Source organism: Dreissena polymorpha, chromosome 3, assembly GCF_020536995.1.
Source record: "Dreissena polymorpha isolate Duluth1 chromosome 3, UMN_Dpol_1.0, whole genome shotgun sequence".
Taxonomy (NCBI): domain Eukaryota; kingdom Metazoa; phylum Mollusca; class Bivalvia; order Myida; family Dreissenidae; genus Dreissena; species Dreissena polymorpha.
In genome coordinates this window covers 62,646,841-62,670,919 of record NC_068357.1, presented here as the reverse complement: position 1 = coordinate 62,670,919, position 24,079 = coordinate 62,646,841, and the positions used below count along the sequence as shown (strand labels likewise).

General features: G+C 35.7%; 1 protein-coding gene across 1 annotated transcript; it reads right to left on the bottom strand.

Annotated features, from left to right (window-relative positions):
* Positions 1-572: 572 nt before the first annotated feature.
* LOC127872274 (steroid hormone receptor ERR2-like) lies at positions 573-23,269 on the bottom strand. Its single transcript, XM_052415604.1, has 7 exons — positions 23,248-23,269; positions 22,371-22,517; positions 8,852-8,989; positions 7,077-7,250; positions 6,134-6,246; positions 4,425-4,584; positions 573-2,449 (listed from the first exon to the last, which is right to left on the bottom strand). Exons 1-7 carry the CDS (start codon positions 23,267-23,269, stop codon positions 2,208-2,210), a joined length of 996 nt encoding a protein of 331 aa, XP_052271564.1. The 3' UTR covers positions 573-2,207.
* Between the last annotated feature and the right edge of the window lie 810 nt (positions 23,270-24,079).

Below are 24,079 nucleotides of genomic sequence, written 5' to 3'. Positions count from 1 at the left end.
ACAAATCACAAAACAAAGACATATATATCACACAATTTTCTTGGATAAGGGAATGAACTTTATTAACAAGATACAAATGACTATGCCTGCCTTTTGTCCTTTTTTGTATTTTTTACATTTTTTTCTCACAATTATTTACGATAACAAATTTGTAGCAAATATAAATAATATTTTTGTTTGCATTTTTTAAATCTTTTTTTTTTTTTTTTTTTTTTTTTTTTTTTTTTTTTTTTTCTTCTTTTTTTTTAAGATTTTTTTTTTTTTTTGTATTTTATGTTATGTTATTATTTTTTTGGTATTTTTGTATTTTCTTTCTTTATTTTTTTAAATATTTTTTTCTATTTTGTATATATTTTTTTGTTGGCTGCCATTAACTGTGAATACGGCATACACTATAAATTCAGATATATTGTTCTCATAATCAGCTAAGAGAAAATAAAATGGTTTAGTTTTATGTATTAAAAGAGTAAACTATGAAAAAGGTACATTTACTAGTAAAATAATTCCAAATACAGTATTCACACTTATTGGAACCTTTTACATTTTTTTTATTTTTTTTTTTCTTGTGGCACAAAATGTCATTATTTTTTTTTTTTTTTTTTTATTAACATTAAATTAACACTTTGTTCCACTCGTAAGTACGGTACATATATATATTATGTACAGGTTTTAATTTTGATACCAGCATGCGTTCGTCTCCCACTTGCCAATAAACCCTAAATATATACATTCATGCATTAATGAGACATTTACAATTTCAGGTAATTTTTTTGTGTGGACAAGGCATAACAATACATATAACACGTTCATAAAGGTAATCAGTTTCCCATACAATTGTATACAGACTACAGTAGAGGAATAGAAGTATTCATGAACATCCCCTTCATAAAAGACACCCTGAGAGCAGGCGCCAGGGTTAACTGCCGATACATGTCAAATACTTGTATGAAGAGCACAATTGTTTTGATAATTCGATACGGATATATTGGAATCAAAAGCTGAGCACACTTGTATTTATTTAACAACACACACCAGAATTGTTTGCTAACATTTGGTCTAGGATTAACTTCGTTACAATTCAATTACTACCATATGCATATATCACATCTTTTTAAGTTTTTCTTCATTTGTTTTTGCTTCAAGGAAATTGAAATTATTAAAAATAATCACAATTATTCTAGGAAAATAACAAATCATAAATGCAGTGACCATTGATACAAATTTCGAAGGTGTACACAAAGCTATAAACACACAAAAGACGACTGAGAAATGGACGAGAACACATGATATGGCTGTGTAATGACAATGTCAAATATCACACTAGGCTAATCAACAGGTCACAAAGACTATATATGAGAATATCACACTATTCTAATCGTATTAACTACATTTCCTTACTACATATGTAATACAAATGGATGATAAATATAGAAACGCATGTCCACGAGGCTAGCTGTTCAATGGATACACGCTATCAAACCTATTTTATACAAAACAGTAGCTATGATGACGATATCTCACCCGGACCCTCTAGTCCAGTCACACGCACTTGTTCATAAGTGTCCGCCATGATCTGATCTGAGCGCCGCGGCGACATGAGGTGATGTGATGTGCTGAGATCCTTGGAAGAAATGCGTGATCTCCATGAAAACGGGGCTTGCCTGTCCTGCGAAGACGGTATACAAGCCCCAGCGTCTGTGATGACTTAGTGATGAATATTGAGCAACTCCTGTGACGAAACGGGGCCCAACCGCTCCTGGTTCTTTCTTTGTCTATATCGCGAGGCTAAAATCTTTGGCGCTGAAGAACAGTTACTGTCATGAAAAATCACTTGTTCCTATTTATAAACCTTTGGGTCAAAGCTATTTTATAATTGTAGTCTATTGCTTTACAAATATTGATACCCCCCATTCTGCAATATTGACAGTTGTATATAAACGGCAGTAATATTTAAAAGGTTTCTGTTATGATCGTCAGAACCTTATTCCCACTGTAAAGAGAAATAAATTTATAATTTCTTAAGATTATGTATTCATAAATATATAGAAAACCATTCAGTAGCCCTTAACTCTACTGTCCAGCAACCTGGCAGCACCAGTAATGCCATTGAGACAAACAGGTGGACACCATTGTTTCACAGCAGTACTCCTTGTTGCCTTGATTAGCTCCTAATGAATGAAATATTCCTGCTAAATGTGAAGCCATTATCAGCTGTCGGCCTCCAACATTTCAAGAAACAGTTTGTGCATCATGATCTTGCCGCTCTTTTTCACGTCGAACCAGTACTGCTTGGCCAGCAGCTTTAAGTGGGTCATCGCGGGCAGCAACAGGTAGAGCTGGCCGACGCGTTTCAACCCCCCATTGCTGCGGGACTTCACGTACTCTGTCAGGGACTCATGAAGCTTCTCCTGGATAGACTTGCCAGCATCACTGCGCTCTGTTACCACATCTGAAGTTTATTGTGATAAAATAAGCCTCATTCTGAAAATACTGGGCTAAGTGTATGTGGGTAGTGTTGTTCAAGATTAGCCCGTGAATTCCACACAGGCTTATCAGGAATGACAATGTCCACCTAGACTGTATTTTCCTTAAGAAGATTTTCTTTTAACTAAAAAATCCATAAAAGCAGAGTGTCCTCCTTGATTAGCCTGTGTTGACTGCACAGGCTAATCTTAGACAACACTTCACTGCCCGTTTTGCCCACAGACACACATATTTCCAACTAGCAAGCATTGTAGATTATTAGAATGGCGATTGAAAAGCTAAACAGCAGTTACAGTGGTTTTTCTGACTAATTTTAAACAGTTACAAGGTATTTTTTAAAGAATAAAACATCTATATTAAATTTCTCAATTTCAATTTTACACGGATGAAAGGATGTGGTAACTTTCTTTCATTATTATCACTTTTTATGAAATAGATATTTCAAACATTTTTTGCACTGTGAAGTGTAAAAGTACAATTGGTGAAGCGAGAAAGTACAATTATTACAAACATTTAAATTAGCTCAACGTGAAATGGAAATAGCATTTTATATCAGGCATATATTTCTACTTGAATGCTCATCAATAAGTAAATCAAAGTCAATGATGCCTTAACTCATAGATTGCAAGTTGGATTCCCACCCTACCCTAATCTACTAACTCATCTTTTGAATGAGATGTTGAACCAAGCTGGAGAGAACAAGGTGCTTCAGAACGAATACTTAAAGACCCCCCCACTCTTTCTCAGGTTTTCTGGCATTTTCACCTGTAACCTAAGTAACAAGTTTGTGTTCTAAGGGCATTTGCTAAATTGAAATCCCAATTAACTCGATAAAAATGAATTACACACACACTTACCGATGTTGAAGAGGAGGTACTCTTCTGTTACATGCACACTTACCAATGTTGAAGAGTATGAAGCTCTTCAAGAAGAGGTACTCTTCTCTAACATGCATACTTACCAATGTTGAAGAGGAGGTACTCTTCTCTTACATGCATAATTACCAATGTTGAAGAGAATGATGCTCTTCAAGAGGAGGTACTCTTCTCTAACATGCACACTTACCAATGTTGAAGAGGAGGTACTCTTCTCTTACATGCACACTTACCAATGTTGAAGAGGAGGTACTCTTCTCTTACATGCACACTTACCAATGTTGAAGGGTATGATGCTCTTCAAGAGGAGGTACTCTTCTGTTACATGCACACTTACCAATGTTGAAGAGGAGGTACTCTTCTCTTACATGCACACTTACCAATGTTGTAGAGGAGGTACTCTTCTCTTACATGCACAGTTACCAATGTTGAAGGGTATGATGCTCTTAAAGAGGAGGTACTCTTCTGTTACATGCACACTTACCAATGTTGAAGAGGAGGTACTCTTCTCTTACATGCACACTTACCAATGTTGAAGAGTATGATGCTCTTCAAGAGGAGGTACTCTTCTCTTACATGCACACTTACCAATGTTGAAGGGTATGATGCTCTTCAAGAGGAGGTACTCTTCTCTTACATGCACACTTACCAATGTTGAAGAGGAGGAAATCTTCTGTTACATGCACACTTACCAATGTTGAAGAGGAGGTACTCTTCTCTTACATGCACACTTACCAATGTTGAAGGGTATGATGCTCTTCAAGAGGAGGTACTCTTCTGTTACATGCACACTTACCAATGTTGAAGAGGAGGTACTCTTCTCCTACATGCACACTTACCAATGTTGAAGGGTATGATGCTCTTCAAGAGGAGGTACTCTTCTGTTACATGCACACTTACCAATGTTGAAGAGGAGGTACTCTTCTCTTACATGCACACTTACCAATGTTGAAGAGTATGATGCTCTTCAAGAGGAGGTACTCTTCTCTTACATGTACACTTACCAATGTTGAAGGGTATGATGCTCTTCAAGAGGAGGTACTCTTCTCTTACATGCACACTTACCAATGTTGAAGAGTATGATGCTCTTCAAGAGGAGGTACTCTTCTCTCGTAATGTTGAGGCTTGTGAATTTCTTGCACATTTTTCTGGTCAATGTGTCAAGCTCTTTCGAGCAGCCAAATTTTTCCGCCTGCTCGGCTGTAAGTTTGTAGTCTTCTGCAATCTGAAACAAATGTCAAAACTGAAGAAATAAAAGATTTTATACTATTGTTCAATATTAAAAGCCACTTTTAATTTCTTAAATAAACAACAAACTAGCTATTTTGTCTATGTTGGTTTTAAATGATAATATCTGAACAATAACAATAAGCAAGTAAATCAAAGGAAAAATACAGTGTATAAGCTTTACAAGCGTTGTAGCTCAACAAAGTAATATATTTTTTTTATTTAATACCACAAAAGAACAACACAAACTGTTTCTAGTCTGTTTATACACACAGTTTTGTTTTTAAAATGTTACAATTCTTCTACAACAAAATAAAACGTACCTATGCGCTCATTGTTGCCAAAATAGTAAGCTTAATAAATTTTTGAGAAAATAAAATGCATATAAATATTAGATAAAAAATTATACGTAAATGTTGAAATACTGGGGACAAGAATTATTTAATTATCCATGGTTTTAACTCTTTATCTTATTCCAAGGATTCAGTGCAAGAGTTGTTTCTCTTGTCCTGTTGCCCAGTGCATCCAACTTGACATTTACATTTAGAACAGGTTTTACGTAACACAGAAAATTAGCAACCAGATTAACACCATTAAAGACAGGCATGCATTACATCAGAACTGCATTCTATGCATACATTGGTAAAAAAAACAAAACAATTTAGGACATTCGTTTGGGAGGGAAACCCCCTTGCATTTATTTCCTGATGTTTTTGTAAAATAGGCAAAGCAATCATCAAAACATATTATTGTGGTATGTTTTGTGGTATGTATGAAAAACTCTCTTTACCACTCTCTACAATCTGCATTATAGATGATTGTTTACAGAATATATTAATCAACTGCAGTGTAATTTTATAATAATTTATAATGCCAACAAAATTGCGAAATATGTCACATATATATAGCTAGAGCTCAAAAAGCATACACACATTTCTATGATAAAAAAATTTCTCTATGAAGATTTCTGAGTTAAGGAATGGCTTTGCATTTTAGAACTTGATAATGCTCAGTTAAGTGTTAACAGATTTGTATGTGAAAGTTCAAAAATAGAAATACTGAAAAATCTTGATTGTAGGTTTTCTAAAATACAAGCTTCATTCAGTTTACCATAGTTCATGTAGGAATAAAACTTCAAAATACAAAAATCCTGAAATCATATATAATTACAACTATGCTAACTTCATTTCCCTATATTCACTAAATGTGTCCAGAAGTAGCCAAACAGTCAGAAAAGACAATTTAAAGAAATCTTATTAGTATTCAAACTCTTCTCACTGGGTATCTGCTTCAAATCCCTGGAAGAGTGGCCACATCCCCTTAATCTGTCACCCCACCCTCTGACAGTCTTGTCCCATGAAATCTAGCCCAAACCCCTGTCAGTCTAACCCCACCAACTGGCATTCTTGTCAACCTTTGTGCAGTGCAATCCCACCCCCTTAAAGTCTAGCTCAATTTCCTGTCAGTCTAGAATCACCAACGGTCATTCTTGCCCCTACCCCTGGCAGTCTAGCTCCAGGCAATTGGTGGCCCTACTTCCTACTTACCCTGAGCACTCCGTGGTACGGGGAAGACCGGTAGACCAGGTTAAGGAGGTTGATTTCAAGCCATGAGTGCTGGAGAAGATTCATTTGATCAGACAGGCTCAGACCAGCAAACCCTGAATTCAAAGAGAAAACTTCATTTAAGATGGTTGTAGCCAAGAGCCATTTTGGAATTTTGGAATGGCCAAGTATGCAATAAAAATATGGGCCTTGGTCATTGTAAGTGGCTGAATTGAAAACAACAGCAACCACTGCACACATGACACTCCAAACAGCCAAAATCTTGACATATTTGGGGCCTGTAAGGCCCAGGTGACTTTATTAAACACAGCAATTGAAAAATCCCAGAACTATGTACTGGTTCTTGCAAGGAAATTAACTCTAGTGTCTCAATAAGCCTAAGGCTTGTGATGCGTTCAAGCTATAGTAACAGATTTAACACTTTTCCGCACAAAGCAAAGTGAAAATGGCTATATGCGAACAGCAAAAAAACAGAACAACCTGTCAGTAACTCAGATTCTGTTCAGGTTTTATGCAGTTTGCTGCTCATCATTACCTTTGCGTTGGAAATGATGCCGTTAAAACTCGAGTCTTTTAATAATATAAGATGGTGGTGTAATGGATATGGTGTCCGCCTAGCGACCGGGAGTTCACGGGTTCGATCCCCACCGTGGGAGCATTCTTTAGATCTCCCCAAAGACACCAAGTACTGGTTCTAGGCCCAGGAAACGGACTCGAGAGCGTTTATATAAGCCTTAGGCTTCCGATGCAATCGAGCTAAAATAAATAGGTTTAAACTAATATAAGATAAGGGGCTACAAATGGGTCAAAATGCATATGCTGCGTTAAGTGTCCCAGATTAGCCTGTGCAGTGGAAACAGGCTTATCAGGGATGCAACTTTCCCCCATAGCTGGATTTTTGCTCCAGTTTAATAACTCAATGTACCTGGGACCTGTTTAGCCCAGCTGATGGTGATCACCAGTTCCCGGTCGGCCAGGTCTGAGAGCACTGAGAGGAACTTGCACTCATCGTCCTTCACGGTGGGGTCAGCATGCGCGTACAGTTTATCCAGCTGGTGCTCGATGCTGATCAGCTGCTGCAGAGTCTTGTTATCCGAGACTGAAACGTAACGTTTCGCTGTAACATAATGAAAAACATGCCCGTGTTGGATGATAATGGATGAGTGAGAAGCAAGCAAAACAAAGCACAAGAAAATGGTGGTTAACCCTTTGCATGCTGGGAAATTTGTTGTCTGCTAAAATGCTGTCGGCTTTTGAATTTTTTTCAAAGAATATGTGGGAAAACATGTTTACGACTTTAACCCTTTGCATGCTGGGAAATTTGTCGTCTGCTTAAATGTCGTCTGCTGAATTTCTAAAATTAGCGTTTTCTTCGATTTTTCTTCGAATAGCAAACAGTTTGGATCCTGATGAGACGCCAAGTTCTGTGGTGTCTTATCTGGATCCAAACTGTTTGCAAAGGCCTTCAAAATTTGGTTCAAGCACTGAAAGAGTTAAGTGGTGGTTGTTGGCTTATCCAGACCCTGCCGGCTGAGGTAGATCTTCACACAGCAAAATAAAATGAACCCTTTCCTCCATAAGAAGCAATGTGAAAATGGCTTTTGCAACCAGCATAAAAACAAGAACAGCCTTTAAATAACTCAGTCTGTTCAGGTATTATGTTGTTTGCTGCTCATTAGTAACTCGGGGTTGGAAATGTAGTCTTTAAAATTTAAAGTTAATTTTACACAGCCTTATATCGCACAATTGGTGCAAAAGGTACTATGTGCCTTCTAATTTCAATGTCACATGGTACCTGTTTGCACCAATGGGGCCATATCTTGCTCAGTTTAATTAAAATCTCATGTTATGCAATAATTAAAACCAGTCATCAATGATTAATTTAAATGCTTTTGTTCACTCATTAGTCAGATGACTCTTAGCAAGTCAATGCACTGCTTTGGTCTGAAAGCAAAGTGGGTTAAATTTCTCATTTTCTGTCACACAGTAAGCACAAGTCACATTTCCAATCCAGCAATTTAGGCTTATATGTATGCAGTGAGTGTAATGAGATTTCAGCAAGCATGCAACCTTTTCAATAATATCTTGAGTGCATGTAATATGATTAGAATAAATTAAAGCTGAGAAAAATACGCAGTTTTAATTACTATACTGGCTTTAAGCAGTTACAACATTTCATTTGAATCACAAGTGTACACAAATTTTAATTATACATATATTTTTGTCAATATTTTCTTTGATGCAACAAAGCAAAAACTGATATAATTTGCATTATTGGAAATTTAAATCTAAATTAGCAGACCAATTGTCTGAGCTGTAATCTCCATGAAATATGAAATTTAAAATGTAAGAAATTAAGAGGTTTAGTTTATTAAGTTCAACAGTGAGATTACTGGACAGGCCATAAATTTAATACCAAGCCGTCAGCAATGTATATTCATATTTGAATTAGTTCTCATTTAAGTACCAACAAATCTGTAGAAATCAATCAATTAATGACTTATTTAAACTATGGAAGCAAGTTTAAAAATTGTAACGTTTATGATCAAATATACGTGTCCAAAATCTATGTCATACAAGCTTATACAACCAATAATATTATCAGCTATTTTGTACACCACCCGAAGTTACCTACAGGTAAAAGGGGAACTTGAACTTTTTCTAGTAAAATACTGCAAGGAACGAAAATAGGCTACATACCACTATATGAATGATTGTTGATAGAGGTATCGAGACATTGTTTCTTGACAATGGGAAATATTTGCTGCACATATGGATAAGAATCTGAGGACCGCTTGTACTTCTGTCGACCCCCTCGTACTCTGTCCAGTCGAACACCTGTAACACATTAAAACAAATGAAAATTACGAGCATTTACATGGTAAGGTGCAAAGTAATGTGTGCAAGTAAAGCAATAAGTTCTGGTTCTACATTGAGTTTCATTCTGGTAATATTATCGGTTTTTCTGCAGCCAAACTGCGAAAGTCATTAACATTTATTTGTTGGCTCTAAGTCAAGGTATTTTACTGGAAAAAATACCACCAATTACTTGGTACGCGCGCACCTGAGACAGGCATTAAGAGCAATAAGTTCACTGACATTTGCATACTACCAGAGCTCAAGGCTTCTGGAAAAACGTTTTATGCAGAGATACCGATTTTCCATCATAAACTCATATACACAATGCAACACTAAATTACGAAACAGACCCATTCATACAACAAAACATTGGAAGAAGTTTAGTCTCTTATCTATTCTCCCGCAAAAGAATAGATGATCAAAAGCATTGCCATGTGATCGACGCTAACAAAGACCAAAAGCCGAGTCTTCCAGAAATAAAAGGCTGGAGCACCAGATGTCATAAAACACACTATATATGCTGCTGCCGAACATTGGCCAGAGATTACCTTCGTTGCCTTGCACTGTCAAATAAGTAGCATTCACTGATAACATAATCATAACAATCGCTTACGTATAAGAAAAATTATTCATCTGGTAACCATGAGGCAGCTTACGGCATTTTTCTTGTATTTTCAGGAATTTCAGAGATTTCTAGGCAGTTGTCGGTTGTCAAGTAATTAACTATTGTGAAACCAATGAATTGCTCAGCTGTTCAGAAAAAATGCCAAATGGGTAATGGACAAATGCATTAGACATACAGGAAACATTGTACAGGAAACATTTGCATAGTTCCGGAAGCTAAGTGTAAATGGTAATACTGCCTTCACACAGAGAATACATTTGTTGTGATAGTCAGATGACGTCAAGTCAAGGAGGAAATGTGAATAACTTATAGAATATAATCAATTCTGACACAAAAATAACAACTTTAGAGCAATTATGACGTAACTTAATACGTTCACAACAGAATGTTACAAAACACCCATAAACACTATCATAAAATGTCATGTCAAAAGGTTTCAGTAAGAGTGAGTCTTTGGCTTAATGTGTTCCATCTGCACACTAATACATATACAAGTGGCAAACTATACATGCATCACAAGTTTCCACTCCACAATCAACAACAGCTGCCATTATAAAACCTATCTTTAGATAAATACAATATGTCTCAGGAATTGCGTCAAAGTCTCTTGTTTTTTAAGAGCCCAATTTACTGCACACAAATTGCCCCCATTGGGAGAAAGCTAGAGCAAAGGGAGGTTACCCAAGAAGCCAAATTAAATCGTTCTCATGTTTCTGACTTCTGTTGGGCTTTGGGCAAAATATTATGACTGTTCTGCTTGCTGATGCAGTGTGAACAACTAGGCTCTTTAAATCATTTTACGAAACTATACTACTCAAAATTTGCTAAGGATCACTTGTTATAGTATGTGTAATTTGAAGATCACCTCTAGCTAGATTGAGCCAGCGTCACCAATCAATGATAAATCTATACATAAAAATACAAGAGGGCCAAGATGGCCCTAGTTCGCTCACCTGAGAGGAGTCGGTTCATAAAACATTAACCAAATGTCAAACTTGACCTAGATATTGTCCAGACAAACATCCTGGTCAAGTTTCATCATTATTTCATCTGCGAGTCATGATCAATGTACCTATGAAGTTTCATGATCCTAGGCGTAAGCATTTTTGAGTTATCATCCGGAAACCATTTTTCTAAGTTGAGTCACCGTGACCTTGACAGCCATTGTGTGAATAAGTTTTTTGGCACTGTGACCTTGACCTTTGACCTAGTGACCTTATAATCAATAGGGGTCATCTATGAGTCATGATCATTGTACCTATGAAGTTTCATGATTCTAGGCATAAGCTTTCTTGAGTTATCATCCAGAAACCATTTTACTATTTCAGGTCACTGTGACATTGACCTTTGACCTAGTGACCTGAAAATCAATAGGGGTCATCTACGAGTCATATTTAGTTTCATGATCCTAGGCCTAAGCGTTCTTGAGTTATCATTCGAAAACCATTTTACTATTTCAGGTCACTGTAACCTTGACCATTGATCTAGGTCATCTGCAAGTCATCATCAATGTTTCTATGAAGTTTCATGATCCTAGGCATAAGCGTTCTTGATTTATCATCCGGAAACCATTTTACTGCTTTGAGTCACCGTGACCTTGACCTTTGACCTAGAGACCTGAAAATCAATAGGGGTCATCTGGGAGTCACGATCAATGTACCTATGAAGTTTCATGATCCTAGGCCTAAGCGTTTTTGAGTTATCATCCGGAAACCATTTTACTATTTCGGGTCACTGTAACCTTGACCTTTGACCTAGTGACCTGAAAATCAATAGGTCATCTGCGAGTCATGATCAATGTACCTATGAAGTTTCATGATCCTTGGCATAAGCGCTCTTGAGTTATCATCCGGAAACCATCTGGTGGACTGACGGACCGACATGAGCAAAACCATATACCCCCTCTTCTTCGAAAGGGGGGGGCATAATGAGAAAACTGCCCCCCTCCCAGCAGCCATGTTATTTAACTGATCGGAACCATTTTTGAACTCAACTCTCGTATCAAGGAAACAAATGTTCTGACCAAATTTCATGAAAATGGGGCCAAAATGTGACTTCTACTGTGTTAACATGTTTTCACTATATACATAGAGAAAAATCCCCGCCAACTGGCGGCCATGTTTTTTCACCGATCCCGACCATTTTCAAACTTGTCCGAAATATCAATAAAACCAATGTTTTGACCAACTTTCATGATGATTGGGCAAAAATTGTGACTTCTAGAGTGTTTACAAGGTTTCTCTTTAGCCACATAGGGAAAACTGCCACTTATACATATAGAGAAAAATGCCCGCCCACTGGCGGCCATGTTTTTTCACTGATCTCAACCATTTTCGATCTCGTCCGAGACATAAATTGAACCAATGTTTTGACCAACTTTCATGATGATTGGGCAAAAATTGTGACTCCTAGAGTGTTTACAAGGTTTCTCTACAGCCAAATAAGGAAAACTGCCCCGCCCACTGGCGACCATGTTTTTCAACGGATCGGAACCATTTTTGAACTCAACCGAGAAATCATTAAGACAAAGTTACATGAAGATTGGGCATGAAATGTGACTTCTACAGTGTTTACAAGGTTTTTCTTTTTTTGACCTTGTGACCTAGTTTGGGACAAAGCCTCTGACCAAGTTTCATGAAGATGGGAAAGAAATATGGCCTCTAGAGCGTTTACGAGCAAATGTTAATTAACGGACGGATGGACATACGACGGACAAAAACCGGTCACAAAAGCTCACCTGAGCAATCAGGTGAGCTAAAAATCAAAAACACACATTCCAATATAAAAACCTATAAAATAACAATTTTAAATGAACGTTATCCAAAATTAAAGATAATGAAAATAAAAAGTGATCCTTAACAAATTTTGAGTAGTATATTTTTTGGGCAGTTGTCTTGTCTTCAATACATGTGGATATGTGTGCTTATTTGGTAATTATTACATCCATTGGTGCAATTGGCCAATTAAGACACCAGACATGTTTGCATAACATCAGCTTTTAAACACTTTGTTTAAGTTATTTCTCAATAAACAAGAGATCTTTCATTCAAACATCATTTACAGGTTGTGTTTAAATTTGTTTACCTGTTCAGTGCATATCAAAAACAGGTGACTCTTATCACTTCAAAAAGCACTTGTAATTTATCAAATTTAAACGCTATAGTCTATTTCTTTAAGGTATCACACATGTTTGCCACTGAGCATGTCACACTTAAATGTTTCTCCTCCTACTTGACTTTCAGTCAAGTGATCTATTGAATACACTTTTCAACATCTATTGATGCAATCAATATCTACTATCAAATTTGCTCTTTATACCATGTCAAACAATTTTATTTCTCCCAGTTCTTTTTCTTATTGAAGCCCTGCCAAAATTAAAGCAGAAATTATCACTTAGACTGATGAACATATGAAAGCAATGAATAATACTTCTATTTTAGAGCCTGTTAAGGCAGTAGACTATACACCTTATGCCGTGTTTACAGAATTTGGGCTTTAAGCAAGAAAATACTCTAAACCTCTGGCATATGCCATTAAGACTTAATTATGTGACAGACATGATTGTGCATATCTTATCAAATATAGCACTAATTGACAGACTTTGTACATTTTAGACAATGCATTGTACACAACTCACTTGGGCTTGTTAAGTGATATAGGAAGGACTACACTGTACTCCAATTGCATATCAGTTTGGATATTTGTTAACCATATATATATATATCAAAACTACTACATTTATTGCATTAATAGTCTCCTAGATCTTATTTTTAGTGACAAGCACAGAGAAGAAATGCAGAATAACTGGAATGGCTAATAAGGTAAATGTCAAAAGAGGTTCCCATAAAAGAATCGTAAATATATGGATGACTTACAAGCAATGCCTGTAACGTTATTTATTTATTAACCACAACCCATGGAATGCATGCAACCAGCCTTTGCTTCATGGTTGGCACACATTTCAATGTCTGAGACATGACAGTTCCAGAATGCCTTCTAACACTTGTGGAAGCATCTGCCACAACAAAGTGTCATTTTACAGAACAGGGCACTAAAGTTTTATCTATGCGATATTTTTCCAACAGTTATAATAGTTTGGCATGCAAAAATAGCAATACCAATGATGAAAATCCTTTTTTATTATCGTTCCTTGCATCATGAAGCTCATAAAATACCACCTATAAACAAACCAAAAGATTTCAGTCTACTGGCTAAATCCCACCTTGTTATTTACATTGGCAGGCTACATCCGACCTGATCTCATTAACATTCGCATAAACGTGACAAATGCAGCCAGTCTAGCCAGTTTTGGTCAGTATAAGTGACATAACAGTTACTGACATGAAAGGACCATGTCTTTGTTAAAAATGATTTTAATTAACTGATGTATCTGGTCTTCTTGTGTAGCCATTATAAGGCACACACAAAATTAACAAGCAAATTCGTTGAATTGGTATCCCCTGCCAATATGCTTCTGGACACAAAAGTTTTCTGGATGGATGGCCAACGCCCTTTGACCAGAGCTCCAGATAATTTTTTCAGCCGAGGGGTATTTCACTCATGAAATGTTTAATTGATGAGTAAAAATCAAAATCCGATAATTTGAAGGAGAATTTATGTTCAAAGGATCAGAATTAATAATAAATTGTACATGTTATGTTAACTCGCTATATATATATAACAAGCAGTTTGTACACAATAAAGCAATCACTTTTGTTTTAATTAACAGTTTTTTCTGAGTTTTTTTGCCCTTGGCTTATCAGCAGCCATTAATCTCTTTTCCAGCCTAGATTTGGCAAGCCACTGTTTAGCACACACTGTACAGCCACGATCAAAATCTTCTAAGCTTGGCCCTCAAAACTTGTTTATTATATGTGTATTTTGGCGCCATTTAAAAAGGTGCTTGAAGGTAAAAGTTTTTTCCATAGTGCCACACAAGAGATCAATTGATAGCAAAAATTATATGCTTGAAGTTGGGCGATTCGGGTTTTATCGAATGTGATGTCAAATGTTTTCACCATAAGCGTATATCGATGCTTAACAATGCAGCTGGGAGCCCGTTGTATCAACATGAAATGATACCGTTTTGACTGAGGAGTAAATTAGGTTGGGAAACACATTCTATACATAGATGGTGATGTCACTACGTTTTTTTCCGGTGTGCACACAATGCCGGAAAACAGTCATGTCTACATGATTTTATATGCATGAATAAACGGTTATTACGCATTCCTATTGCACACGATGCGTAATCCGAATTAAGTCAGGAGTTTTGTTACTCAACAAAATTTTAAGCCATGCATATTTTCTTTTTGTCATGTGTATTTTACGCAAATACCCATCTTATCTGGCCTTCTGCCTTTGACCTCAATGTGTGACGTTGACCTTAGTCCCTAGGGTTATGGGTGTTGAATGTGAAGCAACCCCAGATGATTGAGAACAACTATGGCAAGTTTCATGGCTCTGGCTCATGTGTTAATGGAGATAATATTAAAAAGCATTTTTTCAAGATACTAAGGGCCATAACTCCGTTATGAACAGATTGTGTACAATGCCATTTGGCGTGCATCATCCTCTTGTCCATATATATACTCATACCAAGTTCCAATGAAATCCGCCAAAGCAGTTCCAAGATATGGCTCCTGACGGACGGAGAGACGGACAGATGGAAGGACGGACAGACAACGCCAAAATAATATCCCTCCGCCTATGGCGCGGGATAACAAAGTACAATATCATTAAAAAAGAACTCTATAATTTTTCATTTTAACCAGATGATAATGTTCTATTTAAATTAAAGAATTGGTAATGTGCACTTAATATTGCTCAAAATAACTATTGTTATATCTTGAGATGTATACAAATTAACATGAAAGTTGAACTGATTCATTGACACAATAAAGCAACACTTAAGTGAAGTTATTAGTAACTAACATTCGCTAAAAAAACGTTACACACATTGACATGGAGCATCAAAAAAAGCACTTGAGATTTGACCAGACAGAGGGACAAAGTTTTTGCACCTTCAACTATGTCACATTCAGGCAATTCTGACATTGCCAATATTAATCACTGGTAAATTGGTATAAATATTGTCCCTAACAAAGACTTCATTATTAACAAACTATTGGCACATTAATGGAGCAAGTTTTTGCTTTAATGGGAAGGTGTTGGTGTTAGACATCTTTGTGTGTGAATTAAGCGATAAAACAACAGATGAAAGAGAACCCTTTTTAATTCTTTGAGCTTTACTAAACAATATGTGTGTTTGATGATCACAGGTTAATACCTATTAACATTTCTATATATCTGGATGTTTAATAGCAAACATTGTCATTAATGAGGCAAATCAAATTTAAATGTTTATATTTATGTTCACTGCAATTAATTCAGCAAATTAAATTCAAGTGTTCTGACTTAACAAGAACCAACAAAGAACCATTACTGCTTGAATGGCGTAAAAACAATTAATTTATGTCCTGCTACTATTATAACATTTTAAGTACAAAAATAAAGTTAACACATGAATAAAAAAAAATGAAAAAAGGCCATTTTACTTTCTCATTAAGTATCTTAATTTGCAATTACCTTGTCAGACTTAGTAATTTTTTTTAAACCAGCTTGATAGAGGGAAATATTTCTGGAAACAGGCAATAAATGAATTAGATTAACAACCCCTGTTACACTTTTGAGCACTTTTCCTCACACATTGTGTAATGTACACCGAGACTAATTTAAGTAAAGCAATTACCAAATACAATGATGTTCACTTTATTTCGCCAACACATGTTGCATGTTTCTTACATTCAAACAGTCTTACACCAGAATCACATGCCCACCCAATATCAGGGAACTTTCCTTTTTTTCTTACAAATCCTCAAAAAGAAACTTAATTGGGGCACCACACCTTGTAGGAAAGGTTTAATATGCTTTCAACCTAAAGTCGGAAAGTTGTGGCATCAAAACTTTATGATCTGGAGACATGCAACACTCCACATGCAGAACTGTATAATTGATTACTCAATGGTGCTTTTAAATTCACTTTTGTCCTACATTCTAATTCGTGTCATGACGTCTCTGCCCATTAATCTGTCACAAAAGATGACAGGTATGAGTTCAGCCAGATTTTGTATCCATTTTTTTTTTCCTTCTTCGTGACCCGCCGAGCTGGTAAATTTTCCCCTAGATTTCATTTCCCCCCCCCCCCCAAAAAAAAAAATAATTATTTTATTTTGTTTAAACCTTTAAATATATAAGTTGACCTGATCCAGTGTAGAAATAAAAAAAATTGCATAATTAAATTATCTGCTGCCTTGAATTTGTTTTAAAAACAGTAAAGTATGTTAAATTGATTATTTAAGACTTTCTTTATTTTCCCCAAACTCCAGCGTTTTGCGCAATTTTTTCCTCCTCAAAAAGGTCCCTTTCCCTAAAATCAGATTTAAAAAAACCTGGTATCATTCTGAATGAGCATGATAACAATTTTATGAATTTGTGTACTTAAAGTTTCAAGTTTACTAAAATATATATCAAACAGTCATCCTGCAACCTTTGTGTTGATTATTTCGCACAAGACAGTCTTTTTAATAACAAAAATGAACCAAAAAACAAGTTGAATCCACAACAGTTAAAAAAGCAGCTTCAACAATCACTTAACTGCAGGGCTTTTAAATTGTCTTTTGTTAAAGTTAAATGCTTTAAGTTTTTTCTAAATCAAGCTTTTAGAGAAATCTATAATTCTTCAGAGAGATTTGAAAATTGTGTCATGTTATACATGTATGTGAATGATGAGGGACACATTTTAGTTTCCACCAATCTTTAACCCTTTGCATGCTGGGTAATTTGTCTTCTGCTAAAATGTCGTCTGCTGAATTTCTAAAATTAGCATTTTCTTCGATTTTTTTCAAAAAATTCTATCAGAATAGCAAACAGTTTGGATCCTGATGAGAGGCCACGTTCTGTGGCGTCTCATCTGGATCCAAACTGTTTGCAAAGGCCTTTAAAATTCGGTTCCCGCACTGAAAGGGTTAAGAACTCAAAGATTCCACATAGGCCTTGCCATCTTACAGACAATATCAAGAATGTATTTTTCTTTACTGGAAATCACTCAGAACTGACAGAGGAACTATCAATGGACTTACAGAGTTAAAGCACGGTACAGATACATCAAATTTCTTGTCAAGAAATGATAATGCTTTTGAACAAACTACACAATGGATGGCATTTTGGATAAGGAAACTAGTGCCACATGAGACCAGGGCAATTTCAATTTGAATATCAAGAGTGCCAAGTACTGCAGAGCTATTTGTGATATAAAGGAACATTACTAACATTCTTAAAACCAACATGTCCCAAATTGAAGATAAACCAGAAGATTAAATGAGTAGCAATCAACATTACTAAAATAAAAGACGGATCAATGATAATCTTTTAAAACGCAATAAGTGTCCTGATGTATGAACTCCATGCTCAAACAGCATCAAGATTGTATAGAATGATAATCTTAATAATATTTTAATCTTAATACTTTGGAATCAATCATATCTTAATCTTTGAAATACACACAATAAGCTTGGCTCCGCATTACAGTGTATCCAATAAAACCATGAGGGAAGAATTAACAAGATTTGTGTTTGAATTCAATGGTCATGAACAAAAGCCTACATTAACTGATAGAAATTGTACACCAGGGATCTAACAAAAGGGATCATTCAAATGGGGACAATTAAATGCAAAAACCAACAATTACTACCAATCAATACATTTGTCTTAAACCAAAATGTATCGTGACATGATAATATATATCATTCAACTTTGCAAGGCCACCAAGCAGAAAGGTATGATGATTATTGGTGATATTCCAGTTGCATTCAAGAAAAGGAAACGGATCAGAGAGGTAACTGTGCCAATTAAACACCCATGTACTGCTGTCATGTCAACCAAACTGGATACATCCAAAACTGTAATCCATTTACACCAAGGAAGAATACATCTTTTGTCTTTAACCAACACTTTGCATAGTGGATATATGCATGACAGATTTATGTTAAAACCTATGAAATATGAATGTCAAAATTTATAGTACAAATTGAAATGGAACAATGGCATGAATTGTCAACTACCGTCTCATTTAACATTATAATATCATAAAAGGAAGTCTCGTGGCTTAATTCTCACTCATTCATAAAATTTATTTAAATATGTCATGTTACTTTCCCTTAATGTAACCAGGCCAGTTGTTTCAAATGAAAGCCACATAATCAGCAACTTATTCATGCAGCTGAAATGTAGGCTTTGTACAAAGTGTACCTCCATGTATAGTTATAATGAATACAAAATAACAATTATTTTCAAGCACATTATTATGAATACACATGTATAGAATTTACAGTGTGTTTGCATTCTTTAGGTAATGTAAACAATAACTTGTATTTACTTTAATAATTGAATAGAAGGAAAAATGGAAATTGACTCAATGCTTATCAATGGTATAACTTATTTACAGCTTATAAAAATATTTCATTTAATATACCAGAATTTTAAATTATGTAATTGGATTGCTATTAATTATTCTTAAAAAAATGGTTGATATGGAGAAACATGCAATGCAATCCTTAATAGTAATTAGTTCATGTTAAAATATTATCATTTTTGTCTGGGCAGGACCACACATAAATTGGCCCGGAAAGGGGGTTGCACCAAGACTTCAGCCTACACTTCCGTTATGCCCACAGTAACCCTTTCAGGCCGGGAAATAATATATAACATTCTAAGTGAAGACTGCTTTAAAGGGATCTTTTCACGCTTTGGTAAAGTGACAAAATTGAAAAAAGTTGTTTCAGATTCGCAAATTTTCGTTTTAGTTATGATATTTGTGAGGAAACAGTAATACTGAACATTTACCATGGTCTAATATAGCCATTATATGCATCTTTTAACGATTTTAAAACCTAAAAATTATAAAGCGTTGCAACGCGAAACGATTGAATAATTTGGAGAGTTCTGTTTTTGTCGTTAAATTTTGTGAAACTACGAAGATTGCTTATATAAGGTATAAAATACGTCAAGTAAGTGTACTCAGCGGAATAGCTCAGTAGGCTAAAGCGTTTTTACTTCAGGACTCTGGCAGGACTCCAGGGGTCACTGGTTCGAAACCTGGTCTTGGCAATGTTCTTTTCCTTTTTTTAATTTTATTCTTGATTTTTTACTGGAGCTTTTACCATCCAATGTTTACATTTATCGATATAAAGCATTTAATGAATAAGTTAAAAAATGCCAAAATCTGTGAAAAGGCACCTTTAATGAGTGACATACCTATAAATAACATTCAGTAATAGATAATGCTTTAGTCAGATTATTTGCATGTAGATAACCAACTTAGTCGTATGCACTTGGCTTGGATAAATTTGTTAAACAATGTCACCACATGTCTTTATATCTGTAAGGTCATAAAATATGATGGTAGCATGATCAGTAATATCAAACTGTACAAAACTGATCAGGTACAGAATGATGAAATAATATTAACCCATTTATGACTAGTTGACTCTCCCATCCTTCTAAATTGGATCAATTTATTTCCAAAATTAGGGATGTCAAGTATATTTATTTCTATAATAAGAATATTTCATAAAGAAATTCCTTTTAAGCAAACAGCGCAGACCCAGATGAGACGCCGCATTATGCGGCGACTGTCATCTGGGTCTACGCTGTTTGCAATGTCCTTTTTTCAGGACGCTAGGCATGAATGGGTTAACCTTGACAGATCCTGTTACATTAACTGGACCACATATGCACATAAATGTATTTAGTTTGTGACAAGGTAAATAATGTATTAAATTTGAAGAGAAAAAGATATGTCTATATACTATGTAGGAAATGTTCGCATCATTATGGAGATCAGCTTTTTTTTTACTCATAGAACATTTCACAGTTTTATTGAAGTTCTGACTCTTTAAATACCAAATGTAACAGACAGTCAGACATCAATCTTTTTTTTCAACCCACAGTACATTAGAATCTGCCACAGATATAAATGTCACACCAAACTTTCAGTTTTCGATTTTCAGCATTTTACATTTAGCCCTCTTCAAGTAAAAATAAGTATTCAGCCATTTAAATGTAAATAGACTCAGGTTAACCATGATCATATTAAATAGAACAAGGGACAAAATTGTCACAAAACCAGGTTTTCATTGTGAAAAAAAAATCTGATAAAGGGAGAAAACTCAAACTGAACTTTTGAAATGAACAAACAAAATTAACCCCTTTTGTAAGTTTGTTTTTAAAAAAAATCTATTTTTAGTCGTGGCGACCTTGACATTGGAGATATTGACGTGATTCTTTCGTGCGACACACCGTCCCATGATGGTGAACAAATGTGCCAAATGATTTTAAAATCTCACAATGAATGACATAGTTATGGCCAGGACAAGCTCATTTATGGCCATTTTTGACCTTTGAACTCAAAGTGTGACCTTGACCTTGGAGATATCGACGTAATTATTTCGCGCGACACACCGTCCAATGATGGTGAACAAATGTGCCAAATGATTTTAAAATCTGACAATAAACGACATAGTTATGGCCCGGACAAGCTTGTTCCGCCCGCTCGCCAGCCCGCCCGCATTCGCCAATCTAATAACCATTTTTTTCCTTCGGAAAACCTGGTTAAAAAGTGATGTCCACTACAGTTCTTAGAACACTTAGAGGTTTTGAAAGAGGAAATTCGATGTGTTCAGTATCAAATATCACCACCTACAAACTCCCATCAATTGGGGAACAAACCATAAGCAAGTTTTTGCAAATACAGCCCTATAGCTGGACAGCCTAAATTTTATCAATCCATCATATTTCCAAATTAGTATGAAATATTCTCTTATAAAAAGCTGTCTCCACATTATATCATCATGTTCAACAGCCACTGGCCTTGAACTACCATAATTATCCACTAATTCTAGCTAAACTATGAGCTATTATAACCACAATGGGATCATATTGGGGGGTCCTGTATAATAAGGTTGTATTATAGTGGCAACCACAGGACAGGCTTACAAATCATGTCCACTGATTAGAAAGATACTCTATCATGGCCCTACAGTCCCAGTTGGACTTCCATAATAGGATGGATTACCAGCAGCCAGCGATAACATAAAATGACCATCACTGTGCACAAGTTTTTAGTGACTCAAGAAAAGTAGTTCAATTTTAAACCAGAGATGGCCTTTTTTTATTACCAGGGGGAAATGCCCCAGTGATATTTATGATAACGGGCACACTTCATATAATAAACAACTACAATTCATAACATGTATGCTTTATGAGATTATTTTAAGCCTGAGGAAAAGGTTTTGAAGAAAAAAGCACAAGCATTTTGTATAGCAGAAAATCTAACCATTTTGCACAGTATTTTAGGATTTGTAGACTGAGGCACAGTTTTAAGTAACAAAAATTACCAATTGGGTCTGGATGCCCATTCACATATTTAATGTAATAGACCAAACATACCTTCAAAGGTATGTTCTCAAGGTGGCCGAGGTGTAATGTATATGGTGTCTGCCTTGGAGCGACCGGGAGGTCATGAGTTCGATCCCCACCATGGGAGCGTTCTTTAGCTCTCAACCAAAGACACCTAGTACTAGTTATAGGCCCAGGAAACGGACTCGAGAGCGTTTATATCAGCCTTAAGCCTTTGATGCAATCGAGCTAAAATAAATAGGTTTAAACTAAACATACCTTCTCTGAGCATGCCAACGAAGAGGCATTTCTGAAATCTGCAAGCTTGACATGCCTTCCTTCTGCGCTTTGTTATTTCACAGTCTCCATTGGCCGGACATGAGTAATCAATGTTCCCTGAAAATAGAATAGTATACTTAAGATAAGCTTGATAGAAATTGATTAATATGATTTGAGAATTTAGTTTTACATTTTGATGTCTTGAAACTTAAGTTAAGGAAAATGTTTCTAATTGAAGCTTCAATTTTTCGCAAAAACTCAATGTAACATGTGTTATACACATTGTAACCAATGGACTATTAAATTGTCAGTGAATAAGTATTCAATTCTAATCTGTATTCAACATGTGATCACTTGTCTTAGTACTATTTTATTGGTATCTTCATGTGCCAGTATTTTAATATTTTAAAAATTGTCTTCATCCAGCCATGCATGTACAAGTAAGACCATTTCACAACAAGAGTCAGCATATTCAGATTTAAAAACCACACAGTATTAGGGCTTGACAGAAAGAAGATTTTCCTAAAAGAGAAATGAGGACAAAGAAATATATATCGGCTTGAGACAACAATTAATTAAAGTCTTTCCGCTGTCTGAACATCACTTTCACACTTCTGTCTACTGCATAATGATGTTCTGTGTCTACAACTCTCAGATGAACATTCCCCTAATGAAAACGCCCACTTCAACAATTACATCAGTGTAACATCTGTTAGCTGCAGCAATTTGTAATCATTATTATTATAAAATAAGTATAAAATAAGTATAAAGTTGTTATAAATATGAATCCTGGCAAAACTTTTAAGAATTGAATGAATTATCAAATTTTGTACAGCGAGACTTCGCTTATTTGCATATTTTGATGGAAATATATCACTGTATTCAAAGCTATGAGACATTTTTATGTTCAGCGGATAATAAATCATTTATAACGTTGTCTGGAGCAGTATTTCATGATCTTATTGCAAAATTGGGCCTTGCTCTGTGAAAAGGGGCTGTAATGCATGTGCGTGAAGTGGCGTCCCAGATTAGGCTGTGCAATCCGCAAAGGCTAATAGGGGACGACACTTTCCAATTTTATGACATTTTCCGTATAAAGGAAGTCTCTTCATAGCAAAAATCCAGTTTGGGAAGTGTCATCCCTGATCAGCCTATGTGGACTGCACAGGCTAATCTGGGACAACACTTAAAGCAATGCATTAAACCCCTTTTCATAGAGCACAGCCCAATTATTATTCCACAGAGTGTCCTAACTCTCCTGAGTGTGATACAGCAGTGTAACAGGGACAGCTTTCCTGGTTTCTATTGTCTGTTAATGGCACTGCTCCAAATAGTGTGACACTTGTATAACCAAAGAAAACACATAAGCCAATTCAATCACCACCACACTGTGTTTATTTTCATCCTTTTAGAAAATGCAAAAAAAATGTTGAAATGGTGGTGAAAAAAAGAAATGCTGCGGAAGCCCAGAAAATACTATGAAATAAAATTGCCTAACTTCCAGACTTTACTTAAATTTGGCAGTATGCTTGCATAACTATTTAGATGTTTTCAAAAGAACTGCCTTGATCCATTTTCTTTAATTCTTCTGCAGAATCTTTTCAGCCAATGGAAAATGTCAGAAGTTCACTTCTGTTTGTGTAGATTTCCCCCTCCGCACTTACTTTTCTCAGAATTGATTTTCCCAGACAGAACATTGGCTGCATCAA

Bases quoted from the DNA above. Each gene is read 5' to 3' on its own strand.
- LOC127872274 (XM_052415604.1), bottom strand. From the start codon at position 23,269: ATGTCTCATAGCTTTGAATACA. The intron at 8,990-22,370 runs GTATGTTTAGTT...AATGTGTTACAG, and splicing joins CGTTGGCATGCTCAGAGAAG to GTGTTCGACTGGACAGAGTA. The intron at 6,247-7,076 runs GTACATTGAGTT...CTTTGAATTCAG, and splicing joins CTGGGCTAAACAGGTCCCAG to GGTTTGCTGGTCTGAGCCTG.